This window comes from Trametes versicolor, assembly GCF_000271585.1.
Source record: "Trametes versicolor FP-101664 SS1 unplaced genomic scaffold TRAVEscaffold_12, whole genome shotgun sequence".
Taxonomy (NCBI): Eukaryota; Fungi; Basidiomycota; class Agaricomycetes; order Polyporales; family Polyporaceae; genus Trametes; species Trametes versicolor.
Genome location: NW_007360332.1, coordinates 1,779,831 through 1,801,951, shown reverse-complemented (window position 1 = coordinate 1,801,951; position 22,121 = coordinate 1,779,831). Strand labels below are relative to the sequence as shown.

At 55.6% G+C, this 22,121-nt stretch overlaps 5 protein-coding genes across 5 annotated transcripts; 2 read left to right on the top strand and 3 right to left on the bottom strand.

The window, feature by feature from the left end:
• Nucleotides 1–1,300: 1,300 nt before the first annotated feature.
• On the bottom strand, nucleotides 1,301–8,509 carry TRAVEDRAFT_74877 (P-loop containing nucleoside triphosphate hydrolase protein). The gene is made up of 39 exons (XM_008045715.1): nucleotides 8,314–8,509; nucleotides 7,933–8,266; nucleotides 7,612–7,875; nucleotides 7,381–7,554; nucleotides 7,258–7,321; nucleotides 7,161–7,201; nucleotides 7,065–7,111; nucleotides 6,892–7,006; nucleotides 6,409–6,838; nucleotides 6,292–6,355; nucleotides 6,141–6,237; nucleotides 6,048–6,078; nucleotides 5,854–5,989; nucleotides 5,724–5,797; nucleotides 5,651–5,677; nucleotides 5,532–5,594; nucleotides 5,439–5,479; nucleotides 5,113–5,386; nucleotides 4,940–5,049; nucleotides 4,832–4,880; nucleotides 4,686–4,773; nucleotides 4,557–4,629; nucleotides 4,407–4,499; nucleotides 4,080–4,347; nucleotides 3,925–4,022; nucleotides 3,805–3,872; nucleotides 3,611–3,754; nucleotides 3,497–3,558; nucleotides 3,198–3,437; nucleotides 3,041–3,143; nucleotides 2,870–2,988; nucleotides 2,746–2,809; nucleotides 2,499–2,631; nucleotides 2,358–2,444; nucleotides 2,179–2,304; nucleotides 1,860–2,120; nucleotides 1,639–1,752; nucleotides 1,561–1,584; nucleotides 1,301–1,500 (listed from the first exon to the last, which is right to left on the bottom strand). The coding sequence occupies exons 1-39, from the start codon at nucleotides 8,397–8,399 to the stop codon at nucleotides 1,378–1,380; spliced, it is 4,809 nt and encodes a 1,602-aa protein (XP_008043906.1). The 5' UTR covers nucleotides 8,400–8,509; the 3' UTR covers nucleotides 1,301–1,377.
• A 1,548-nt stretch (nucleotides 8,510–10,057) lies between these two features.
• On the bottom strand, nucleotides 10,058–14,931 carry TRAVEDRAFT_133930 (uncharacterized protein; the record flags this gene model as incomplete). The annotated part of the gene is made up of 2 exons (XM_008045714.1): nucleotides 10,058–10,376; nucleotides 14,294–14,931. 2 exons carry the CDS (start codon nucleotides 14,929–14,931, stop codon nucleotides 10,058–10,060), a joined length of 957 nt encoding a protein of 318 aa, XP_008043905.1.
• Nucleotides 14,932–16,072: 1,141 nt separating this feature from the next.
• On the bottom strand, nucleotides 16,073–16,764 carry TRAVEDRAFT_40225 (N-terminal nucleophile aminohydrolase; the record flags this gene model as incomplete). Its single annotated transcript, XM_008045241.1, has 3 exons — nucleotides 16,073–16,220; nucleotides 16,270–16,555; nucleotides 16,614–16,764. 3 exons carry the CDS (start codon nucleotides 16,762–16,764, stop codon nucleotides 16,073–16,075), a joined length of 585 nt encoding a protein of 194 aa, XP_008043432.1.
• A 696-nt stretch (nucleotides 16,765–17,460) lies between these two features.
• On the top strand, nucleotides 17,461–18,490 carry TRAVEDRAFT_52801 (uncharacterized protein; the record flags this gene model as incomplete). Its single annotated transcript, XM_008045366.1, has 2 exons — nucleotides 17,461–18,381; nucleotides 18,470–18,490. 2 exons carry the CDS (start codon nucleotides 17,461–17,463, stop codon nucleotides 18,488–18,490), a joined length of 942 nt encoding a protein of 313 aa, XP_008043557.1.
• Nucleotides 18,491–19,048: 558 nt separating this feature from the next.
• TRAVEDRAFT_52800 (uncharacterized protein) lies at nucleotides 19,049–20,099 on the top strand (the record flags this gene model as incomplete). Its single annotated transcript, XM_008045365.1, has 2 exons — nucleotides 19,049–19,984; nucleotides 20,079–20,099. The coding sequence occupies 2 exons, from the start codon at nucleotides 19,049–19,051 to the stop codon at nucleotides 20,097–20,099; spliced, it is 957 nt and encodes a 318-aa protein (XP_008043556.1).
• Between the last annotated feature and the right edge of the window lie 2,022 nt (nucleotides 20,100–22,121).

Here is a 22,121-nt window from a genome sequence, read left to right as displayed (position 1 = left end):
ACAATGCTGGCAGCTCAGAAGATTCACGACCGAAACACGCGCAAGAGGCCCTCAACAGGGTCAGCGGGGGGGATGGCTTGCTGCCCCCCTCGCCCGTGCGGGCTTTATGCTTAGCGCGTACGTGAGGCGTCGGTGTGTCGTTCGCGGACGCGCGGGCGGCGTACTTGCGCTGGAGCTCTCGGCTGAGGACCCAGTCGGTTGGGGCGGCCCTTGCTAGGTCGACTCCTGGCCGTGCCTCGGCGGATCCCCCTTGGGGCTGCCAGAGCCCCGCTCCCTTCGCCCTTGTGGCGTCGGCTGCGTCACAGAACGTCGAAACAGATTCTTTGGTCGGTTGGCCGTGACCATCGCGCACTCCCTTGAGTCAGGGGATTCTTATGTACAAAGGGGATTTTTAGTTACGGACCAAAGCCAGGTTTTAAATGAAGGATACGCATCAAGCGGGCTGCAGTGCGCCAAAGCGCACGCGTTTTGGCGCACTGCAGGGTCCCTCCCGGGGATAGCGCAGGCCTCATCGTGGCCCCCGGGTCTAGTACCCGCCTCGCGGCGGGGAAGCCAACTGCGCTCGGTTTGTTCTTCTGTGGTTTTGCGGGAGGCTCTTCTCACCACGCATACCTAGCACCTGAGCGCATTCAGTGTCCGGCGCTCAGCTGATAGGTACGCGTGGAGAAGATAGGGGTGAGTGCTGGTATGGGTGTTAGTGACTTCCCCAAACCTGGCGAGAGTCCGAAGGGCCGCTCCACTCAGCCCTTCTGGCTCTCGTCCGGTTTGCCGCACTCACCATCGCAGACGCTGCGCGCTTGCTGGTCCCGACGTCCATGAACTGGCGTGTTTATCTTTTCATATACGCACGGGAGTAGATAGGCTCAGGGGCTTGGAGCTGTGTTTATTGGATGTCGCTGATTCACCATGCAACGAATATGACTATTTCTTTATTTCGCGCGCGCGATACATACCCTCATCCGTATTTGAGGGTATAGCGCTACACATCATCAGTCATCCCAGAGGTATGGCAACCTGTCGCGAGCGATACCGTCGCAGTCCCAGGTCGTAAGCTTAAGGGCGACCCGGCATTGTACAGCGTGATATTCCAGTTGGACTTAGCATTCCCTCCGTATGCCACCTGAGCGCGTAGTAGCCTCGTGCTCCGGACGAGCTTCACGCGCGGGAGTTGGAGCGACGACAGTACTGCGGCCGCCTGCAGACCGCTTCGACGACGCCAACTACTACAGCAACGAAAAGCACTGGAAAACTCGTATCACGGGCCGCCCGGTGGGGAATCGCCATCTGCTCCTTCAACTATCGAACATCAAGTATTGGGATGCAAAAACCAGGGATCGCGTACACCAAGAAACAAAGGCTACAATCCATAAATCAAACCTACGACGACGACGCGCCCATCGCCATCGCGTACAGCTTCTCCTTGTCCCCGCTCTCGTCCACCAAAGCGCGAAGCATGCCCTTCTCGTTCTGGAGCAGCTCGCTAGGCTTGCCGAACTCGACCTGTGTCGTATTGAACATATCAGTAATGCGCGCGACCCGTACTATGCTGGGAGAACTTACGATGCGTCCAGCGTCGAGGACCATCTGAGAGAAAGTTAGTTTACCAAGAATAACAGAAGACTGAGAAAAGCGACGCACGATCTTGTCCGCGTCCATGATCGTCTGGAGACGATGCGCCACCGTCAGCAGGGTCACGTCCTTGCCAAGCTCAGTGCGCAGCGACGTCTGGATGATCGAGTCCGTCTCGTAATCTGTCAACCCGCGTCAGTCTCAAGCGCTATACAAGCCAGCGCGCCTCATAACGAACCAATCGCGGACGTTGCTGGAAGGAGCGGTTAGCAACGCGACCCTTCTCGTGGAATCGAAGACGTACCTTCGTCGAGAATCAGCAGCTTGCTCCTCCTCACAATCGCGCGCGCGAGAGCGAGGATTTGACGCTGTCCAACAGACAGGTTTGCGCCACCACCCGCGATCTCCGTGTCGAGCGTGATCCGGGACTGGTCCTCCTCGTTCTGAAGGTTGAACAGGCCGGCGGAGCGCAGCGCATCGTTGAGCACGGCGTCGTCGTGCTCCGAGAACGGATCGAGGTTCTGGCGGAGGGTGCCGCTGAGAAGTTCCGGCTGTGCGATACTCGTCAGGTCGTATCGCAAAATGCGCGAGGAAAGCGAGGAGACGAACCACTTGAGGAATGATAGTCATGTTTGAGCGCAGAGCGTCCAGGTTGACCTTTTCAGTTAGCAACCCATCGTACCGGATGTTACCCTCCGTCAGGATACAGCGCAGCAACGAGAGGGTGAGCGAGCTCTGAACTTCGGTCAGCACCAACCCTATTTCAGTGAAGCACAAGCACAACGCACCTTTCCGCTTCCAGTACGACCAACGATACCAATGCGCTCTCCGGAGGCCACCTCGAAAGATATGTCTTGCAGAACTTTCGGGCCATCCTGCAAGGTGTGTGAGAAAGATGCACGATTATCAGCGCGTGGAAGTCGACGTACTTCCGAGTAGCGCGCAGAGAGCTTCTCGACTGAGAGGTTTCCACTGGCCGGCCAATACGCAGGCGGCACACCCTCAGGGGTATTCTTCGGCTCTTGTTCGATGCGCAGATACTGTTGAATACGCTCCAGACTGTACAGCATGCTGTTAGCATAGTCGAGCAGAAGATAAGTACGCGAAGGAGCCCAAACCTGTTGCCTGTTGATGAACAGATTAGCCTTCGAGACCCTCGAACCTCTGAGCGTAATCTTACCTGCAATCTCGAACTCGTTGAACATCCTGATTACTTGGAAGATGACTGTGCTGAATGCCGCTGTTGGGAAACGATCTCCATCAGGAGAGTGATCTGGCTGAAAAAGATAAATGCACTCACTGGCCATGTTCAACGAGAAACCAGTATCGGACGCGCTCATCTTCGATATGTACGTGAGGTAGATGGCGAGACTGGTCGCGAAGAGGGTTCCAACTAGGTCTATGCGTGCCGTCACCCACCTATACGCTTCCAGTCAGTGGGGAATCAAGTTGAAGGGTGGATGTCACTGACCGGTTGAGGTTTTGATGGGTAACAGATACACGGGTGCACCTATCGATCCTGGTGTATGAGATCCGCTTGAAGGCCTCCTGAGCACCATATGCCCTGACGGACGCTACAAAAGGTCAGTGAGGCCAAAAAGAAGCTAGTATATTCAACGTGCACTTACTGATACCTCCGATAGCAGCACCGAAGTGGCTCAATACCGGCGCCTTGGAGTTGCTCATCTCGCGCTTGACGGACAGCTGCGCTTTCATGAATACGTTGCCACAGGCGCCACCTGCGACGGCGACCATGATGGCCGGGATAATGAAGATAGGCGAGAAGAGGACGACGGCGAACATCTTCAAGAGCACATAAACCACCATTTCTACGAGGACTTCGGTCGCTCTCGCAATTCTGTTGTCCACTATGATGCCATGCATCCGATTTAGAAAGGTAGATGTAGTAAATACGCGATGAACGTACGCGTCTGGATGTCTTCGGTACACCGTGCGATGATGCGGGCAGTCGGCGTCTTATCTAGCCAGCTGCATCGTGCTCGATCAGAATCTTCACTACAAAGAGGTTGCGAAGACAAACCGGAGAGTAGTGCCCAGGACCGAGGTAATAAGCCTTTGGTGGACGATCCTGGCAGACCTGATGCTTCCGAAGACGTAGTAGAACACACAAAATGCGGCGGCCAACATTCCAGCCGCCACTAGGAGCGTGTACACAGTCAAGTAGCTGAACAAAGTAAGCCATAGTTAGAGGATTGTGGATACGACTTTACTCACTGTCCTACTTGGACCTCACTCGCCGGATGAGTCTCGTACTGGGAAGCCCAGTAACCGAGATACCAAGTCTGCGTCACGCGGGTCAAAAGTCTATCCAATCAACGTACGCACTACACTTACCTGAATGTTGCTGATCATGTGCCTTGCAATGTGCCCAGACATGTAGATAAGCCAGAATAGGACCGGCCTTTTTGACATGTTGCCGATGTAGAGTTTTACTGAGAACCGCCGTCAGCGACTTGGACATAGCCGATAGGTTTACGATCGATACTCACAAGCAGACCACCCGACGTGTCCGTCTTCCATCTCCTCCGCAACAACAAGCTTGCCCGCGCTCTGCTTGGTTTCCGTGTCCTCGATCTTCTCAGGGGCGATTTCCTGCTCGGCCTTCTCGATCTCCGCACGCTCTTCCTTTACCTCCTTGAGCAGTTTCGAGTCGCGCTCTAGCGCGCTGGCGAGGGAGCCTTGGCTCAAGATGCGCCCGTCCGAGCCCATGTCCACCACGAAGTCCGCCACAGGGCTGACCATAGCGACATTGTGCGTCTGTTTCGACAATACATCAGAAATTCTTCGTTCAAGCTGGACAAGTGACATTGGCTTACGACTAGGATGATAGTACGCCCCTGAAGGAGCTCTCCTTTGAGGCACTTGTCGACGATCCATTTGGAAGTGTGCACATCAAGGGCCGCCAGGATCTACGGAAAGAACAGAGTGAGCACTCGCCAAAGTGAAAGTGCGTGAGTAGCACTAACATCATCGAGGAGAAGAATCTCCGCGGAAGAATAGACCGCGCGAGCCAGCGTGATTCGAGCCTTTTGGCCACCACTATGCATACACGATGAGCGAGTACTTTAAAGAGTAAGATTGGTGCGTATGCATACCTCAGCGTGATACCCTTCTCGCCCACCTCGGTCTGGTCTCCAGCGTCGAACAGGGTGAGATCACGCTTCAATGCGCATTGCTCGAGGACTAGAAGGGTTGTGCCGTTAGACAGCGTAGAAGAATCATTCGGCGTATCTACACGAACCTGCTTGATACCGAACCTCGTCGTAAGGCGCCCCGAAGACGATGTTGTTCTATGAAGTAGTCAGAAATCGCTTCTTCAACGGAGTCAGATGAATCGACGAAGACCTACCCTGATCGTGTCATTCTGCACCCAAGACTCCTGCGCGGCATACGCGACGCCACCCTCCCTGGGAAGGCTCACAAACGAGTCCGGACCGGCAGGAATGTAGTGCATCTCGCCTTAACGCCCGTGCACCAAGTCAGCGCTATTCCACAACGCCACAAGTTACATGCGCGGCTCACCAAGCAAGGCCATCAGCAGCGACGTCTTCCCCGCGCCGGTAGCGCCAATGATCAAATTGATCTTGCCTTTCTGGAAGATGAGCTCGTCGTCGACGCTGAGCACGAACGCCCGTTTGCGTGTCCCGCCCGGTGTCTGCGAAGGCGCGGAGTCCTTGGACCAAGTGAACGAGGCATGTCGGATGCCGATAACGTCCTTGTATTCCGGCGCCACGTTTGACAGGATCTCGGCGGCTTCAGGTTCCTTGTCCGTGTCGAACTCGTCGATGAGCTCCGTCTTGTGTGACGTCAGTGTGGATGGGTGCAACGAGCGGCAAGTGTTTGCTTACGTTCCGCAAGAAGTCGGAGAGTCGCTCCATCGAGACTTTCGCTAGAGACAAGTTCAGCGACATGACTGCAGACGGCGTGTAGAGTACACAAACCTTGTATAAGTTGGGGAATGATGAAGAACGATGCATGCAGGTCGATGCGAAGCATATCGAAGACTATAAATCTCAGGTCAGAGGCTTAGCTTGTACTCTATAGTCGGAAGAACACTCACCAGACATCGCAGAGAAAACTCGGGACGCTGTACAGGGATGAGATGACGCCCTAGACGAAGGAACCATGCTCACCTGTCAACTCCTGCTTCATGATCACAGTGTAGGTGAAGAACGTAGACAGCATGATCACGACAGGGATCATATAGCTTGCAAAGCATCAGTGAACTCGCCTCGACACGCAATGCCACAAAGGATCACGTACTTGCACATGTTGATGCTCAGATTAAGCAGCTTGCTCCTGCGCACCGCCACGAGCTCCTCTTCACGCTTCTTGTCGAGCTGTGCTGCCATACGCGGCTCCCAGCCGAACAGCTTCACCATACGGATGACGTTCATCACTACAAAGAGGACTTTTTGAGCATTGCGGTCACGCGGACGAGAAAATTAGCAACGTACTCTCTGTGACCGTCTGTACACGAGCATCGGTCTATACACAGGGGTCGCGTGATGTTTAGTGTCATGATTGCGATGAAAAGGAGAGCAGCTAACCCGTTTCATCTTCTCGCGCTGGGCGCCCTGGATGTGCTTCGTGACATACCCGGGGAGCGGAAGTGTGGCGATCATCGTGGCAAACCCAACGAGAGCGCTGGTCAAATCATTCGTGAGCGCGCGCTAGGTGGAAAGGGGACATAGCGCGTACCTCCATCCGAGAATCTGGTACAGAAACAGGATGCAGAGCATGACCTGAAAGGGTGACTCGATCGCTAAACCATTATCAGCGTCATACAGACATTCGCGCGGCTAAATGAGGACGTACTGATGAAGACAGTGAACATGCCCAAGTTCTCGAAATTGCTCAGGTCGCTCGAGACCAAATTATTGATCTTCCCGACGAGGTGCTTGTTGCCGCGCTTCTCGTCTGCCTTGGCGGGTTCGGCCTCTTTCTTCGCGGGCGATTTGTTCTCCGGGGAGGCCTTACCTTTCCCTTTGATGGAACTAGCCGCACTCGGGGGCACCGCCGTGCTCGAGCTCGTAGTCGCAGAGTGCTCCGCCGTACCCTCGGTACTGTCCTCGTCACCTTGATCGGTGCCGACTTGAGACGCACTGTCGGGGGTCGCGACGGCGGTGCTGGCAGCGCTCGGCGTCGCTGCAGACGAGTCGGACGTTTCCGCCTTCATGCGTACACGCAGGGCATGCTCGAAGACGAGCTCTGTAATGATCGCCTGGATGCGCACGCTCAAACGCGACTGTCCACCTGATTAACATCGTACCAGGACGAGATCAGAGTGTGACAACATACCTGGTGGTACATGAACCACTGGTCGGAGATGTCTTTGAACACTCTGCCGAAGAAGAACAGCGCAATCCAGAACCAAGGCCGGACATGAGTTTCTTTCCTGTCTGACTCGAGATAACTGCATTACGAGAGGAAGTATGAGTGCAATGTGAGAATCATGCATCATAATCACTTGCCTGAGAAGTTGGTTGATACTGATCGGCGCGGCAAACGCAGCGAGCACCTGTACAGCATCAGTTGACGTGAACTCGTGACAACGGCGTTGTACTCACAGCAGTGATCGACATGGCAGCCAGGTTCAGGAGTTCGATTCCTGCGCATCTTATTAGATCTGAATAATACGCCTAGTCGTCGTGAATTGCGACTCACGGAAAACGCTGATGAAATCAAGTGCAAGATGTCTACGGGACTTGTTCTGCATCGGGTCCAGACGCTACGCAGCAACAAAAGTTAGAATTATGCTTAAAAGAATGACGAAGCAATGCAACTTACAGGGAAAGTACGTCGAACCAGATTCTTCAGGTGATCGTACTCGGGCAGTGGCGGCAGCATCTCGTACGTCAACCGCGGGAGACGCCACGCGAGCCAGATGAGCGGCTCTACGTAGATGTAGGTGAGCAACGACAACAGCGATGCCGTCTGCTCCGGATGCAGCTCTAGCTTGTCCTGTGGAAATGGAACATATTCAGCCGCCTGCCATTACTTCGTGAGACATGCACGTACCTCTGGGTAGACGGGGACGTAGTTGCGTGGGCAGAATAGTGGGATGAACACCCCGCTGAACGAGAGGAGGCCGACCTTGACCCATAGAAGTATCCCTTCGTTTGCGTCCGCCATCGACAGGTCTACAGTCGCCGAGGGCCAGACATCGCGGTACATGTACACGCCCCAAACCACCGAGAGGATGAGCGACGCGTGAACGAACGCGCGGAATACGACCTTGGCACTACCAAACGTAGCGACACTGGCAAGTATGGTGAGGTAGGCCTGTTCAAAGAGTGCGTAAGTAGACGCACATCATGACTGGACGAGGGCTGCACGTACGTAGAGGACCGTCTGAATGATGTCGATCGCGGCAAACGGGCCAACAACGCGCGCATGTAGACTGGCATCACGTAAAGGGACGAGCACCGACAACACAAGCAACGCGAGGATGCTCAAGAGCTGCAGGAATCTGTAAAGAAAGATCGTGACGCTGCCCACAGATTCTACGCGTCGACGAAGGAAAGAAGGCGGGGGTGGTGCCTGAGCGCTTGATTCTAGACTGCCGCCGGGTGATTTTCTTTTGCGAAGGGCGTTGCCGACGGCAGGGAACAGAAGCAATGTACCAGAAAGAACGGCACAGTACGCTGGTATGACCAGGGAGTCGAGCCAAGGGCTACATTCCTGTCAGTTCAAGTCCGGACGGGCAAAAAGTGAACATACCTTTGGCTGACGGACGCGATAGTCAGACCCGACGCCGTGAGAGGTATTTGTGGGACCTGTCTAAGCCAGTCGAGTGGACGGCTCATGATGGACGATTCTCAGCCGCGTAGATGTCACTGCTCTCCCTTCCCGTGAACGCGAGAAGGTCTGACGCAGTCGTAGTGGTGGTCGGAGGTCACGAAGAGTTGAAGGACGCCGGATGCCGCGCGTTGTTCTTTAGAACCATCAATCAAGCGAAGCGCGCATCTAACACTTATCAAGGTTGGTTGCTGACTCGGAGGCGGTACCGCAGTGGGTCCCCCAGGTACGGCGGGGTAGTTTGATGTCTCAGATGAGAGCCGTCCGCGTTCAGGCCATTTTCACGAGGTTTGGCTCCGGATAGTCTGGAATCCCGCCCAACATTGGAAGAAGTTCGACAATCTGGCCCAGTTGAACTCCTTATTTGAGAATTTTAGCTCTGTTTAACTTCGGAGTACTGACAGACGATTCTGGATCACAAATGGCGACATCGGCATACACGATTGGCCCATCAACATATGCGCATGCTCACCTATTAAAAGACTGGCGGCGTGTCAAAATCGAGGTTGAAGGCGCGAGGAGGAAAGATAAGAGGACTGCGAGGGCAGAGAGGCACATGGCGCGCTCTCACGCTTGCCATGGCCGGTTTGGCGCGCACGTATGTGATGATACAGCCAAATTAGGCAAAGAAGATCGCTAACTTCCAGCCTGAGTGACCAGTCGACGTACCAGTGCTTGACGTTCATCGTTGTCAGCCCCGAGCCAGTTGACCAGTACGTATCGAAAATGTGCCTGTACGCGCGTAGACTCAAAACTCACAGTGATTTTGGATATTGCAGGCGCATCGGCTGGTGCGCACGCCGGACTCGAAGTCCTCCACGACGCAAACCGCAATGCGACTTCGATCGAGCGGGAGTGCTAGAGAAAGGGGGGATACATTAGGAGCAGTGGAGGTATGAGAAGAAGAAAAAGCGGACTTCGAGTGTGTCGAGCCTTGATAAACAGACAGTACGGCCAGGGGCAGCCGGACCCGAACAAGGTGGTGGAGTTGATCGAGTAAAGACGCGTCGAGGTAAGAAGTAGCCGCGAAGCGTCATATTACGAGGAGGGACGTCTCTCTCGCGACAGTACTAGTACGCAGTCTGGCATACATTGATCGTAGTACTAGAAACAATCGTCGGTAGTAGGTAACATAAAGGTAAATATAACGATACAAGGAAGTAGCATAGGACATTTGAAGCCGAGTCGGAATTGGGATCATTCCCCTCCACTTGGGTCAACACACTGCGTGATTGACAACACATTATCAACGTACAACACACAACTCCCAGCGTCTTTTGCAAGTGACCTAGGAGGTGCTACCAATTACTGGGTGGCGCCTCTGATGCGTCCATCTCGTCAAAGAGCTCCTCGACATGCCCGGGAACGGTCTCAGAAGCTGGTGTCAATCGAAAAGTACTGCTAGTAAGCGCTATGAAAGTCAGGGAGGATGCATGACCTTACCTCCCCCCTGATCGATTCTCCTGAGATAGAGCTTCCACGACTTGTCGTACTCGGGCCACGTAAGGTCCTGCGCACAGGTGGGTAATTAATCGCCAATGACAACCGCGGAGGAAAAACTCACGTCGTGCGGCAGGAGATACCTGCTCTTGTTTGGCGGAGTGACCGGCGGAGACTCGTATTCGTCCGCAACGTCCATAGGAAACTTGACCTACCAGCAGTGACATCAGTCAGGACAGATCCACAAGAAGTTCGGGGAATCAATGCTCACCAAGGAAATTGCCTCCTCGATCGCTTCCTCCAAGAGCTTCGCGAACTCCTCCATATCCCAATAGATCTTCGGCGCGCACCGGGCGCATTTCAACCCCGCTTCCACCGCCGGCCGGACGAGCGCAGGGTCCCGCGCAACGCTCGGATCGAGCCTCTTCTGCAGCGCCGCGCTCACGCCCTGCATATACTCCACCCAGTACCGGGGCACGTCCACACACCCGCGCAGCACCTTGTGCCACACCAAGTTGTGGCGCGAGGCAACCGCAGCGCACTCGCTGCAGTCGGACAAGAAGCATAGCCTGCGCCACTCCATTAACACCCACCACGGCACGGCGCGATCCACGCGGACGACGTCCGCGACGGCCATACCACACTCAGTGCGGTACTCCAGCAACTGCATGAGCGCCGTGCCCGAGTGGAAGCGCACCTCCGCGAGGTCGCGCGCGGGGAGCGAGAGGGCCAGCGTGCGGCGCGCGGCGATTTGAACGACGTCCGCCATGCCCGCGTGGCTCGCGAGCGCATACACGCTCGTTGGGTCGTGCTCGAGGTGCTCGGGGAGCAGGAGGTGCATCCGCATGCGCTTCGTCACGCCCTGCGCATCGTACTTCTCCGCCAGCTCGAGCAGCGTCGCGACGTCGTCGAGCGTGAGCGATGGCTCCGGCACGGGATAGATGAAGCGCAGGAAAAGATCGAGCGTGGCGCTCGCGTGGGGAAGGTCGAGGATGGGCCGCTTCCGGTGGTGCGCGCGGGAGCTCGTACCAGACGCCGACGGCGCGCGGGAGAAGCTGGGCTCCGTATAAAAGCTCGTGGTGGACGCAGCCGACGAGCGGGAGATGAGTGCGGCGAGGACGGGCGACGCAAGCGCGAGCACCTGTCGGTGCACGCGGAACTCGACGTCGTCGCTGGAGCGGAGGATGACGTTCGCGTCCCTGCTGTTGAACGGCTCTGTAGCGCGTCCCGCACGGGAAGTGAGTCTGGGAAACGTCATGTTGGGGGCTGCAGGATGAGGTAGGACTCGAGGAGCTGCAGTATGCTCCTGTGCTGATATGTACCCAGCCGCAGCATGCTCCTCTATGCAGCCGCTGAAGGCGTCTTGTTGGCGGCGCGCCCACACATGACTGCGGTTCTCCTTCCGAGTGAGCTGCGGTACTCCTACTCGAGCGTCGAAGAAGTGTAGATTGCATGGCCGGCGAATGCACATGTGGCCTCTCAGCTGCATGGGAGCGTCGACAGCGGCACCGGTTCTCGTGGCATCCAGTGGAAGTGCTCGCCTCGGGCAGGCTTTTTGTCGCAGTTCCTGCAGAGGCCGTCCTTGTTTCGGATGAGCCCCGCATCCGGTGTCCGGAAGATAGTTTGCAGCGGGTGCGAGTTGGGTGCCATAGTACTGGAGGAGAAACACAAAGCGTGGTGGTGCACACGAACACAAAGGTAGGGGGGTGGGAAACCGTATATCGCAGTACAAGGTTTGCACAGGCTTCAGGGAGCGCATTCATTTCCTGCAGCAGCATTGGTGAGCCTTTAGCTTCGCTGATACACGTGGTGGACTTGGATGCCTGACCGTAACTCCGCGATCCCTTCTGCCCTGTGCCCTTGGTGAAAGACCGCACCATTCGCGCACCGCTTCCTTCCAGACCTCGCGCGCTCTCACGGCGAGTATAGGTGAATTCTAGGCCACGCGCACTGGCTTCCTGGTCCAGCACAGGTACAGATTAGTCACAGGACGAGCATAAGATACATACCGTTTCCTTATGCTGCTCGGGGCGCTTGTCTGTACGTCAAAGGTGTTCGGAGCGCGGTATTTGTGAGCGATGTAAAGGCGATCTGCGCGATAACTTTCTCCGACGAATGCGCGGCGCCCCCGCCTCTGAGCGCGTAAGTCTTGGAAGGAACGTCGCGATGACTCGTAGACTCAGGGTCGCCGTCGCATGCGAACCAACGAGACTCGGATGCACCGTGCGCACTGAGTAGTCTGGACCCCTCTCACAAGAACGTCTATTCAAGATACGTAACTGGTCGTCACAGAATACATCCTCGCTTGCGTCAGACCTGCGAACAACCGAAATTGAGCAAAGGCCGCGCACGGAAGACGCTGACGTACCCTACAGTCCATCCCCCAAGACACCGCCCGTGCGCGCGCGTCCTCAGATCTCGAGTTTGATCTGTCACAGGTGATAGATATAGGCATCTTCGACGGGTGGAACATAAGGCCCAAAGTATGCATCATTACACACCTTAGATATTGCCTCCTCGATGCGAGCAGCAACGAGCGCCGAGAACTTCGTCGCCTGGTCGAGGCCGTGCAGCTTGCACTGGTTGCATCCGCCCACCGAGCCGGTGACTATGCCCAGCAGCATTGGCGAGCGCGCGACGTGCGGCAGGGGCTTGGTCTTCATCTGCTCCGCGAGCGCCTCGAAGTACTTGAACCACGCCTCCCGTATGTGCAAGAGCGTCTTGGTCCTGGTCCTGTTCTTTATCGCGACCAAGTTGCTATCGCACCCGTTTTCGCCCGAGCACGTCTCGCAACGGCCCAGCAGATCTCCATGAACAGCCATCCAGCCAGGTACAGGTCGCGTTATCGTCACCGATATGGCCGCCTCCGCGCAGTGCTTGCGATACTCGAGCAGCCGCGTGTACTGTAGCGCCGTGATGAGCTCGAGCTCCTTCGCCTCCCCGAGGTCGGCCGGAAGATCGAGGCAGCCCCGCGCGGCGACGCGCACTACGCCCTCGAGACCATACGCGTGGGCGAGCGCATACACGCGCAGTGGCTGGTTCTGGACGTACTCCGGCCTCAGGAGCGTTCGGCTAAGCCAGCGCGTCACCGCATCCATCTGATACTTCTGTGCGGCTTCGAGGAGGGCGCGTATCTCGTCAAGCGGAAGAAAGAGTTCGTCCGTTATCAGGTAGATGAACCCAAGCAGGTCTCTCCATACGTCCTTGGTCTCCGTGACATCGATCGTTTGTTTTTCTTCACCAAGGGACGTGGCAGTGCAAGAGCGCGGGAGGGAAAACATGCCCTCGAAGAAGGCAGAGGAGTTTGCGAGGATGCACTTGTCGACCTGGAACTCCATGCGGTCGGGCGTGCGGATGACGACGTCGCCCTTTGAGAGCTGGCGAAAAAGGCGGTCCTCTACAGGAGCTTTCTTGGGACGGATGCTGAATCGCCGGGACAGTGACATGTCGAGTGACTTGATGTGAAGTAGAGGGGTGGAAGGAAGGGGGACTGGATGACATTAATTGTCATGAGCCTTCTTAAAGCCTCCTTGGGAGTACCGCAGCTGGTCGAGGCTCTGCGCTGCAGCAGCGCATGCTGCAGGTAACACTGACCCAAGCTGGTTTTTCCATCACTAGCTCAGCAGGAAGAGCACGACAGTTCCCTAAAATACAAAATCAGCACCCTTACTTCCGTCAAGAGCAGCGCGAAATTGGCACCCGGACTTACACGTATACCCAACGCCGCAGCCTCAACGGCAAACGCAGTGAATAGGAACACAAAAGTAGGTGTGTTGTCCGCAGCCATACCATCCACAACGGGCAAACGGGCAAGCCAACGCTTCAGAGTAGCGCCAGCAACGCGAATAGTACCGCCTGCTCAGAGTAAGCGCCCGCGATAGATACATTTCCTTCGCATTTCCTCGTAGTCCGCTTGCATCCTTACCTGTCCTACATATACTGTCACCGATGAAAACAATAAAATGGACCAATGATTACTCTGGGAATCAAGGTTTAAGGGAATGAAGAGGATAGTGTACTGTAACGACACGTACCCTGCGCACAGTCCTATGACGGGCCCGAGCCGTCTTTGGCCCCGCCCTCATATCTCCAGCTTGACCTGAAAAGTACCGCGTAAGCTGTCTGAGTTGCTACACGGACGACGGGAGACAGGAACGAAAAGCGCACCTGATATATCGCATCTTCGATACGGTGCACAAGCTCCTTCGAAAATTGCATCGCCTGGTTCAGAATGTGCGTCCTACATTCCAAACACCCCTCGTGCGTGGACGCGATGACGGAGCCCAACAGCTCCGGCGACTGCGCGATGGCTGGATCGGGCGTCGACTTCAGCTGAACAGCGAGCGCGTCCAGATATGCCAGCCACGACTTGCGTATGCGAAGCAGCACCTTGGTCTTCATCTTGCTCCGCACAGTGATGACATTGTTCGCACATTGCAGTCCGCGCAGACAAGTAGCGCACGGACCCAACCAGGCGCCGTGTACCGTCAACCACCCGGGCAAGCTGTTAATCTTGACCGACACCGCCAGCGCGGCCGCACTCCCGCACCGCTTATGGAAGTCGCCGAGGCGTGTGTACTGAAGCGCCGTGATGAGTTCGAGCTCCTTGGTGCCGCCATGGTCGTCACTGAGTCCGATGCAGCCTCGCGCGGCGACCAGCGCCACGTCCGAGAGGCCGTATGCGCACGCGATCGCGTACGTCCTCAGGGCCTGCGTTTCGGCGTACCCAGACTGCAGGAGCGTATTGCGCATCCACTCCTCGACTGCGGACATCCGGTACTTCCTGGCTGCCTCCAAGAGCGCACGGATGGTACTGAGGGAAGGGAAGGGATCGCTTGGGAGGAAGTGGCAGAACCCCAGCAAGGCATCCCATACGACGCCCGGCTCCGTCACGTCTACGACCGGCTTTGCCTCGGCATCCGAAGGGGAAGGGATGGAGAACATGTCTTGAAATATCGGGGAGAGATGAGCGATGACGGCCCTCTCGACGTAGAACTCGACACCATCCGCTGAGCGGATTATGAGATTGCCCTTTTTGCTGTTACGGTAGGGGCGGTCATCGGGGATGGTCTTCTGAGACGGCAGGAATTTCGGGGACATGGACATTGGAGAAGGTTGTGACGAGGGTGATGGAAAAAAGTGAGGGTATTAGTGGAGAAGCTGCGGTATAGTTGGAAGACTAATATCACGTGGGAGGCGTCAGGTTTCGACGTGGGGCTATGCACGTATTTCGAGCGCAGAGCCTCATCTAACGCGGTGTATAGAGGGCTATGGCGACAGTTGTAGTACATGAAGCGACATCACTGGTCAGCATATCTCGGGGTCATGATAATGGTATCACATACCGAACAGTCCATGAGCTGATAGAGGACGTAGAAAATATGCTATGACTTGGACTAGCAGGCGTGCGCTTGCACCCCGGACGGGCAAAGTCGCTACCGCAGCCGCTAGGAATGATGTGCTGTGCCCGGCAATGGAAGGTAGCACGGCAGACAACGGGCGAAGTCCACCTGCCGCCAAAGTCATGCGACAGCCCTAAACTTAATAGAACGTTTATGTAATTGTCGTAAGCTTATTGGACGGTTTTTCAGGCTATAGAACGCAGTTGCTTCCGCACCTTATCCGCCATGTAGGTGCCTTCTTCAGTTTGGGATGTGCTGTGGTAGCTGTGGTTTGGTAAACCTGAAAGCTTTTGCGTGAAAGATAACGATGAGTCTCGTGGCTTCGCATTCGGCTAAGCCCTTTTTTGCCGCTTTACTTTTGGGGCGAGGTATACCGAACACCCCGTTCTCAGGTATTCGCTGAGGCTGCTTGAGCACTCGTGGTGCCTCCCACCAGCGCTGTTAGGCTCAACACCGCAAAGCTGCATCATGTGAGTGTGTCGACATGTGCCGCCTGTCCGGTCAGCCCCGCTGGTAACCACAAGTTCTAGCCCGAGGGATCAGAAATGCGACCTATCGTGTCTTTACTGGCAGTTCTTGATGAAGATTTTATCCGTGGCGCACAAGGGTGCGCAGGCAAGGTTGTGAATGACTGGTAAGCGTCCCTCTGCTTCCGAATGCTCGAGGTTCTGTTTCAAGATTGAAAAGTTAGACGCCGATGAACATCATCCAACGGTTGGTAACGAGGATGGTCTCATTACGCATATTGTACACAAAGCTGCACTACTCGTTAGCGTACTTGGCGAGCATATAAACAATACCACACATACCAAACAGTCCATGAACATGTTCCCAGTACCTCAGATCTCAACCTCCCGCACACCGTCCTTGTCGACAACCTTAACCTTGTACTTCTCGGGAGTAACGACCAGGCGCTTTGCGACCTCGTCCAAGCACCTCCGCAGAGTCGCGAGGCCCTCCTCAAGCGACGCTTCCGGATCGTGGTATCTGAGGCCCATGAGTCTCCCGAACAACGTATAGGATATCTCCAACTCACCGGTCAAGCAAACTGAGCGCAAAGTACGCGCCGTACCCGTGCGCCGCGAACGGCACCTCGGACATCGTGCCGAGGTAGTCCACCCAGTACAGATGGGGTGTGTGCGTGCTGGTATCGTACCCACCGACGAGAAGATTGACCGAGTATGGGCGGCGCGAGCGGAGCGAATCTGCGAGGGCGCGGCGGATCCATGACGCGGCGGAGGGCGGGCGGAGGGCGTATGTGTTGCGGATCTGGTACAAGCGGATGTTGCGCTCAATATACTCGGCAAACTGCACCGTATCGCCTGTATAATGTGTGGTCTCCTTGAGATCTATACGGAAGACGCGAGGTAGCAGACGTACCTGGCTCGCCAGAGAAAGCCATTAGAAGATGCGGGCTCAGAACCTTGATCTTATCCTCATCCACCTTCATTTTGACGATGGAACGCGCTGCGGTCGTGTCTGCTGCAACGATAACATAGCCTTTCCCAGTGAGAGCGAACGAGATATCCATGGTGGTGGCGGGGAGGGAAGGACGAGGACGAGGACGAGGAACTCGTCCGACACGCGTCCCGACGCGTAAGTGGTCTTCGGCATTCTCCGAAGACGTGGGCGTCTATGAACTGTCCTCCATGCGCAAGTGCTCTCTTACTGCGATGACTTGTCGACAAAATAAAACTTCACCCGCTCGTTCTGCTTCCTCTTCAGACCTCCAGGCACCCAACGATCCCTCTTTTCCCCCTTCGCTCTTGTTTCTCCCAACAAGGACCCCTCTTGGAAATCGAACGATGTCCGTGTGATCTTTTCGTGTGCACTGGTATCCCTCACAAACATCTGCTACATTGGATGCAATCAAAGGGCTCTACACGATCGTAGATGAGGTGGACCGAACCTTGAGTGAGTGAGTATGTATTTGACCGCTCGCTTCGAGACGTCAGGTAAGTTTATCGACTAGTCCTTCGAGGACAATATCTGCCACAGCTTCAGTCATACGCTGTGCCGGCGACTTTCTTGGTGGGTTGGTCTAGGTCCTGGCAGTGCACGCACCGCCAGAGCCATATGAGCCTCCCGAGACATACAGGACATATGTTGTTCGACTGTATTCCCTCCCCACGTCCACAGTAAGTCTTACTCTTCATACGCTCGTCCTCGTCTTCTCACAACATACAGACCCACCCTCACTCGGGCCACGCTCTCGCAAAGTGTCACGATGCAAGCCCTGGCGAACTACTGCCCTTTTACCGATCCCGCATCTGGAGACGTCATCATCTGCACATCCGACCAAGTGAAGTTCTGTGTTCATCGGGTTATCATCGCGAATGCCTCTCCCGTATTCGCAGACATGTTCTCCTTTCCGCAGCCCACCTCTGATGGCGAAAAGCCGGTCGTCGACGTGACGGAGAGCGACAACGTGTGGCGCCTGCTCCTCGACTTTTGCTACCTCCGCACAGACGAGCCCAGCTTACCGCTCCACGACATCCTCGGCCTGCTTGAGGCTGCCCGCAAGTATCGCATGGCCGCGATCACGACCTGGATGCGGCGGACGCTCTCTCGGCCAGAGAATGCGGAGTTGCAGGCGCTGCGGACGTACGCCATCGCGTGTGCGTACGACCTTCCCGACGTAGCGCGACTAGCTGCCAGGGGCTATCTGAGTGTCAATCTCAGGCTTCCGAGTCCCGTCGGCCACAAGAAAGCCACAGAGCTCGACTTTATCTCTGCCACGCAGTACGCGCGCCTGCTCGACTACCACAAACAGTGCTCCGATGCTGCTGTCGCCGCCTTGACCTTGACTTTCGAGCACGAGTCCCTCCCCTCTCTGGTCCTCATGCACCAGGCGGTCGTTGGCGGATGCCGGCGGTGTCGCTCAAAGGTCGTTAAGACCGTGCTAGTCCCGGACCCGACTGGCGGCGAGGCACGCGTCGCCATCCGGCCGGCTTGGACGAAGTACATCGAGAGGCTGAAGGAGACGATGAAGACACGACCGGTTCCGGCTCAAGCCTTGTCGTCGTCATTCCTGGATCCCGCCATTCGACAGATAGCGCAGTGCAAATCATGCTGCGAAAACATCCACGGCAAGACGAAAGCGGTCGCAGGATGGGTACAGGCTATACTTGAGGCTGCTATCTCTGATGTACGTGTATCACCCGCTCCCTATGTTTCTTGCCGTTCTATCCCTACGATTGTGAAGGCTGTAGGGCTGACACGTGCTTGATTCGCAGGTGCAGCTCGAGGTTTCATGACCACTCCATGGACATGGGGTTCTTCGGCGGCTTCTTTCTGAAGGCGAGAGGTACACCCATTACATGCGACCTGGTTACCCGTCGACAGCTGCAATACACAATTCTATCGTCAAGGAGATGTTTTGCAACGGACATGTATGCGTATCAAGCCTTGTACAATATATGAAGTTCGACATTCGGGCGCTATGCGCCACACAGAAGTAGGTGTTTGACAAGTGGCAGGTACTGTGTACGAGCGCCGTTGGTGCATCTCAGCGCTCAAGATTGCTACATGACGGGGTTCTAATCACAGCTCAACGAACGTGATACTCCTGCAATGTCTTCAACAGACGATAGTAAGGTTGACCGGTGGGGTTTCTGCTCTGCTGCGTTCATTTGACCCCTTTACCGCAGCACCTCTTAAATGAAGTCATATGACTCCCCTCCGACGTTCTCAGTCTCGGCCGTGTAACCTTATCCTGAAGACCTTTTCCTCCGACGCCCACCGTGAGTCTCACTCCTCATGCGCTCGATATAATCCACTTCATAAGATGTACAGTAGACCTACACTCGTTGCCCATGTCTGCTCCCTCGGCAGTAGCTTCGACGAAAACCCCTGTGGACGACTGCCCGTTCAACGATCCCGCATCTGGAGACTTTATCATCCGCGCTCCAAGTGGAAAGAAGTTCTACGTCGACCGCAGCATCATCGTGAACGCCTCCCCCATATTCAGAGACATGTTTTCCCTGCCGCCGTGTTCTTCAGACGGGGAGAAGCCGGTCGTCGACGTGACGGAGAGCAGCACGGTATGGCGCTTGCTCCTCCAGTTCTGTTACCTCCGCACGGATGAGCCTCTCCTGCCCCTTGCCATGATCCGCATACTGCTCGAGGCCGCGAAGAAGTATCAGATGGCCGCCGTCAAGACTTGGATGCAGCGCACACTCTCACGCCCGGACTACGTGCACTACAGCGTTGCGCTAAGGACGTACGCCATCGCATGTGCGTACGGTCTGCCAGACGTAGCGCGGCTTGCCGCCAGGGGCTATCGCAAAGCCTTCGACGACAAGGAGCAACAGGGCGAAGAGCTCGACCTCATCTCTGCGCGGCAGTATAAACACCTCCTCGACTATCATGAGCGATGCTGCGCAGCTGCCCAGACCGCCATCTCGGATATCTTCAAGCTCGCGTCGGTCCCCACATGGCTCCTCGAGCATAAGACGCTGTTGAGCGGGTGCAACGAGTGCAGGGGGAAAGGGAAGGACATCAAGCAAATCCGCGACGCCACGGGTAGCAAAGTCGTCATGTATATCCGGCCAGCATGGACGAAGTACTTCACGACGCTCGAGCTCATGATGAGGGATCAGCCTGACCCCTCCTATGCGCGGGAAACGTGTTTCCTGAACTCCACTATCCGAGCGGCAGGGCAGTGCGGGAACTGCAGTAAGGCGATCCTCACCAAGATGAACACGTTTACCAAAGAGGTGGAGGGTCTCCTCGAGGCAGCTATCTCTTCGGTACGTGCATCACTACGCACTCCCTCCACCCGCACGATGCGCAAACAATATATGTATATGACTGTCTGTCTGACGTATTATGTGTTGTCCGCAGGTGAAGCTTGAGATTGTTTGATGGGCACGCGGGCTAGAGATTGCGCTGAAGACTCTGTGTGGAAGAGGGAGGTAAGTGTGCACACCTACTATGGTTCAGTCACCCCATTGATAGTCCAAAACCGCAGGCCCCATCGTCACAAATATGTCTCAATTTAGGCGTGTATATGTATCAAGCCTTGTACGATATAAAGTTTGGCAATTGGCGCATTTTGGTATGTCACTGGTAACGAAAGGCCGAAAGCAGAGGCAGGTATCCACAAGGATACCGTTAACGTCATGGCTTCACCGCACGGGCTCAGCAAAATAATCCGAGAGCAGTCAGTGGGCCCCGCCATCCGCGCAGCGGCGAAGTGTGAGGCGTGTGGGGAGGGGATTTTGGCCAAAACATACGCATTCGAGTCGCACGATGTGGCGGCCACTATCGATAAGGCAATGGCGGCGGTGCGGGGCCGTATACTACAGCCCATATGCACTCTGATTGTCGGTATTTATGCGCTTCACGGTCTGTCGCAGGCGCAGCTCGAGGTCTCATTATTGATGCACGTATTAAAGGGTCTGCATGTACTTACGCGGTGTCTCAATTGTGTGCATACTACTGCTCTACAGCCAGCAAACCATCGTTTGCTCGTGCGTTCACTTGAACGGCTACAGCGACTGATATTAACGCAACTGTTCAAGACGTGATCTACAATTTGCTATGAGGGGATCCCGCGGACAAAAGTATTCGTCGCGGACAAAACATACAATTTCAGCAGCGTGGTTTTGACTTCTTGAATTCTGTTTGACCCTGTGCGATTTCAGCTCCAGCAGATGTGTTTCGGTCTCTTTGCAAGAGCGGTGCGGGTTCAGGGACGAGCGAGTTCAGGAGCTGGCAAGGGATAGTAGTTCATACTTTGGAGTGGGCTATGACGCCCTCGCATTGAGCTTAATTTCCGAGACGCCGATTGCCTTCTTCTTTCTATATTTGGCGCTCCGCATTCTTGTTGTAGAGTCCGATGCGCAGCGCTCAGTACGACTTATTGACTGTCCCTTGCACTACCATCCGGTGATTTATGTACACTCTTAATCCAAGCTTTGAGAGCAAGCGTCTTGACTGCAGTGATCCGCCAGGGACATGCGGGACCCTGATACTCCCAGGGCAAAACTGGCTGCCCGCACCTTGCCCAGCCCAGCGACTTACCCTCAGCCCTCAGCCTGTCGTCGAGTCTCTGCCTCCGCGCTCATCCTATCTCTGCATCATCACCCTAGCTGTCGAGTATACCTCTCAAAAACCGCTGCGCGTGACTTTTGATTGCTCTGCGGCGTTGTGTCGTTGCGCGTTGCGTGTTGTTGCGTGTTGTTGCGCGTTGTTGTTGCTTGGTCGTTTCTCGACATCTTTGAGGACCAAGTCGTCAGTGTCGCGTGTCCTACTGGACTATCAAAAAGATGGACACACATCATTACCCCACAAGCTGTCGTAGATGTGGATGTCCACAGCATTACCCGATGCCAGTACGTCCCAATAGCATTGACGGCCTTACTAGCTTCGCTCACCCCGACTTAACTTACAAACAGCCTAGCAGTCAGTTGAGAAGCATGGAAAACCTTCAGGGGGGGGATTGTGCGTGCGGTCACTCGGCCGAAGAACATGGTCCAGCTCCGGCGGTCTCAGCATTGCCCCCTCGCCTATGCCAAAGTGGTAGCGGGTTTTACCCGGTATGTAGCCCGCCATCGATTCCAGGCAGTCCGATATTAAACTCACTTTTGTTAGATGAATGATAGAGATACGGACAATCCTCAGGGTGTTTGCGTTCGCTGCGGACAGCCGTACTTCCTTCATCTTCCATCCCCCGAGCCCCAAACCAGCGGCTCAGGAGCAAGCAGCTCGGTGCAGCAGCAGAGTGGTGCTCCTACGGGGAGCTCTATAACACAGGTATGTGCGCTCTGGTCCGTCTGAGCATAAACACAGCTCATCATGTTTCCAGGCCCGCGTTCACCGAGTCCAGCCTCCTTCAATGCCATCGGCCCAGCTGTCTGAGACTTCTACTAATCCTACAATGCA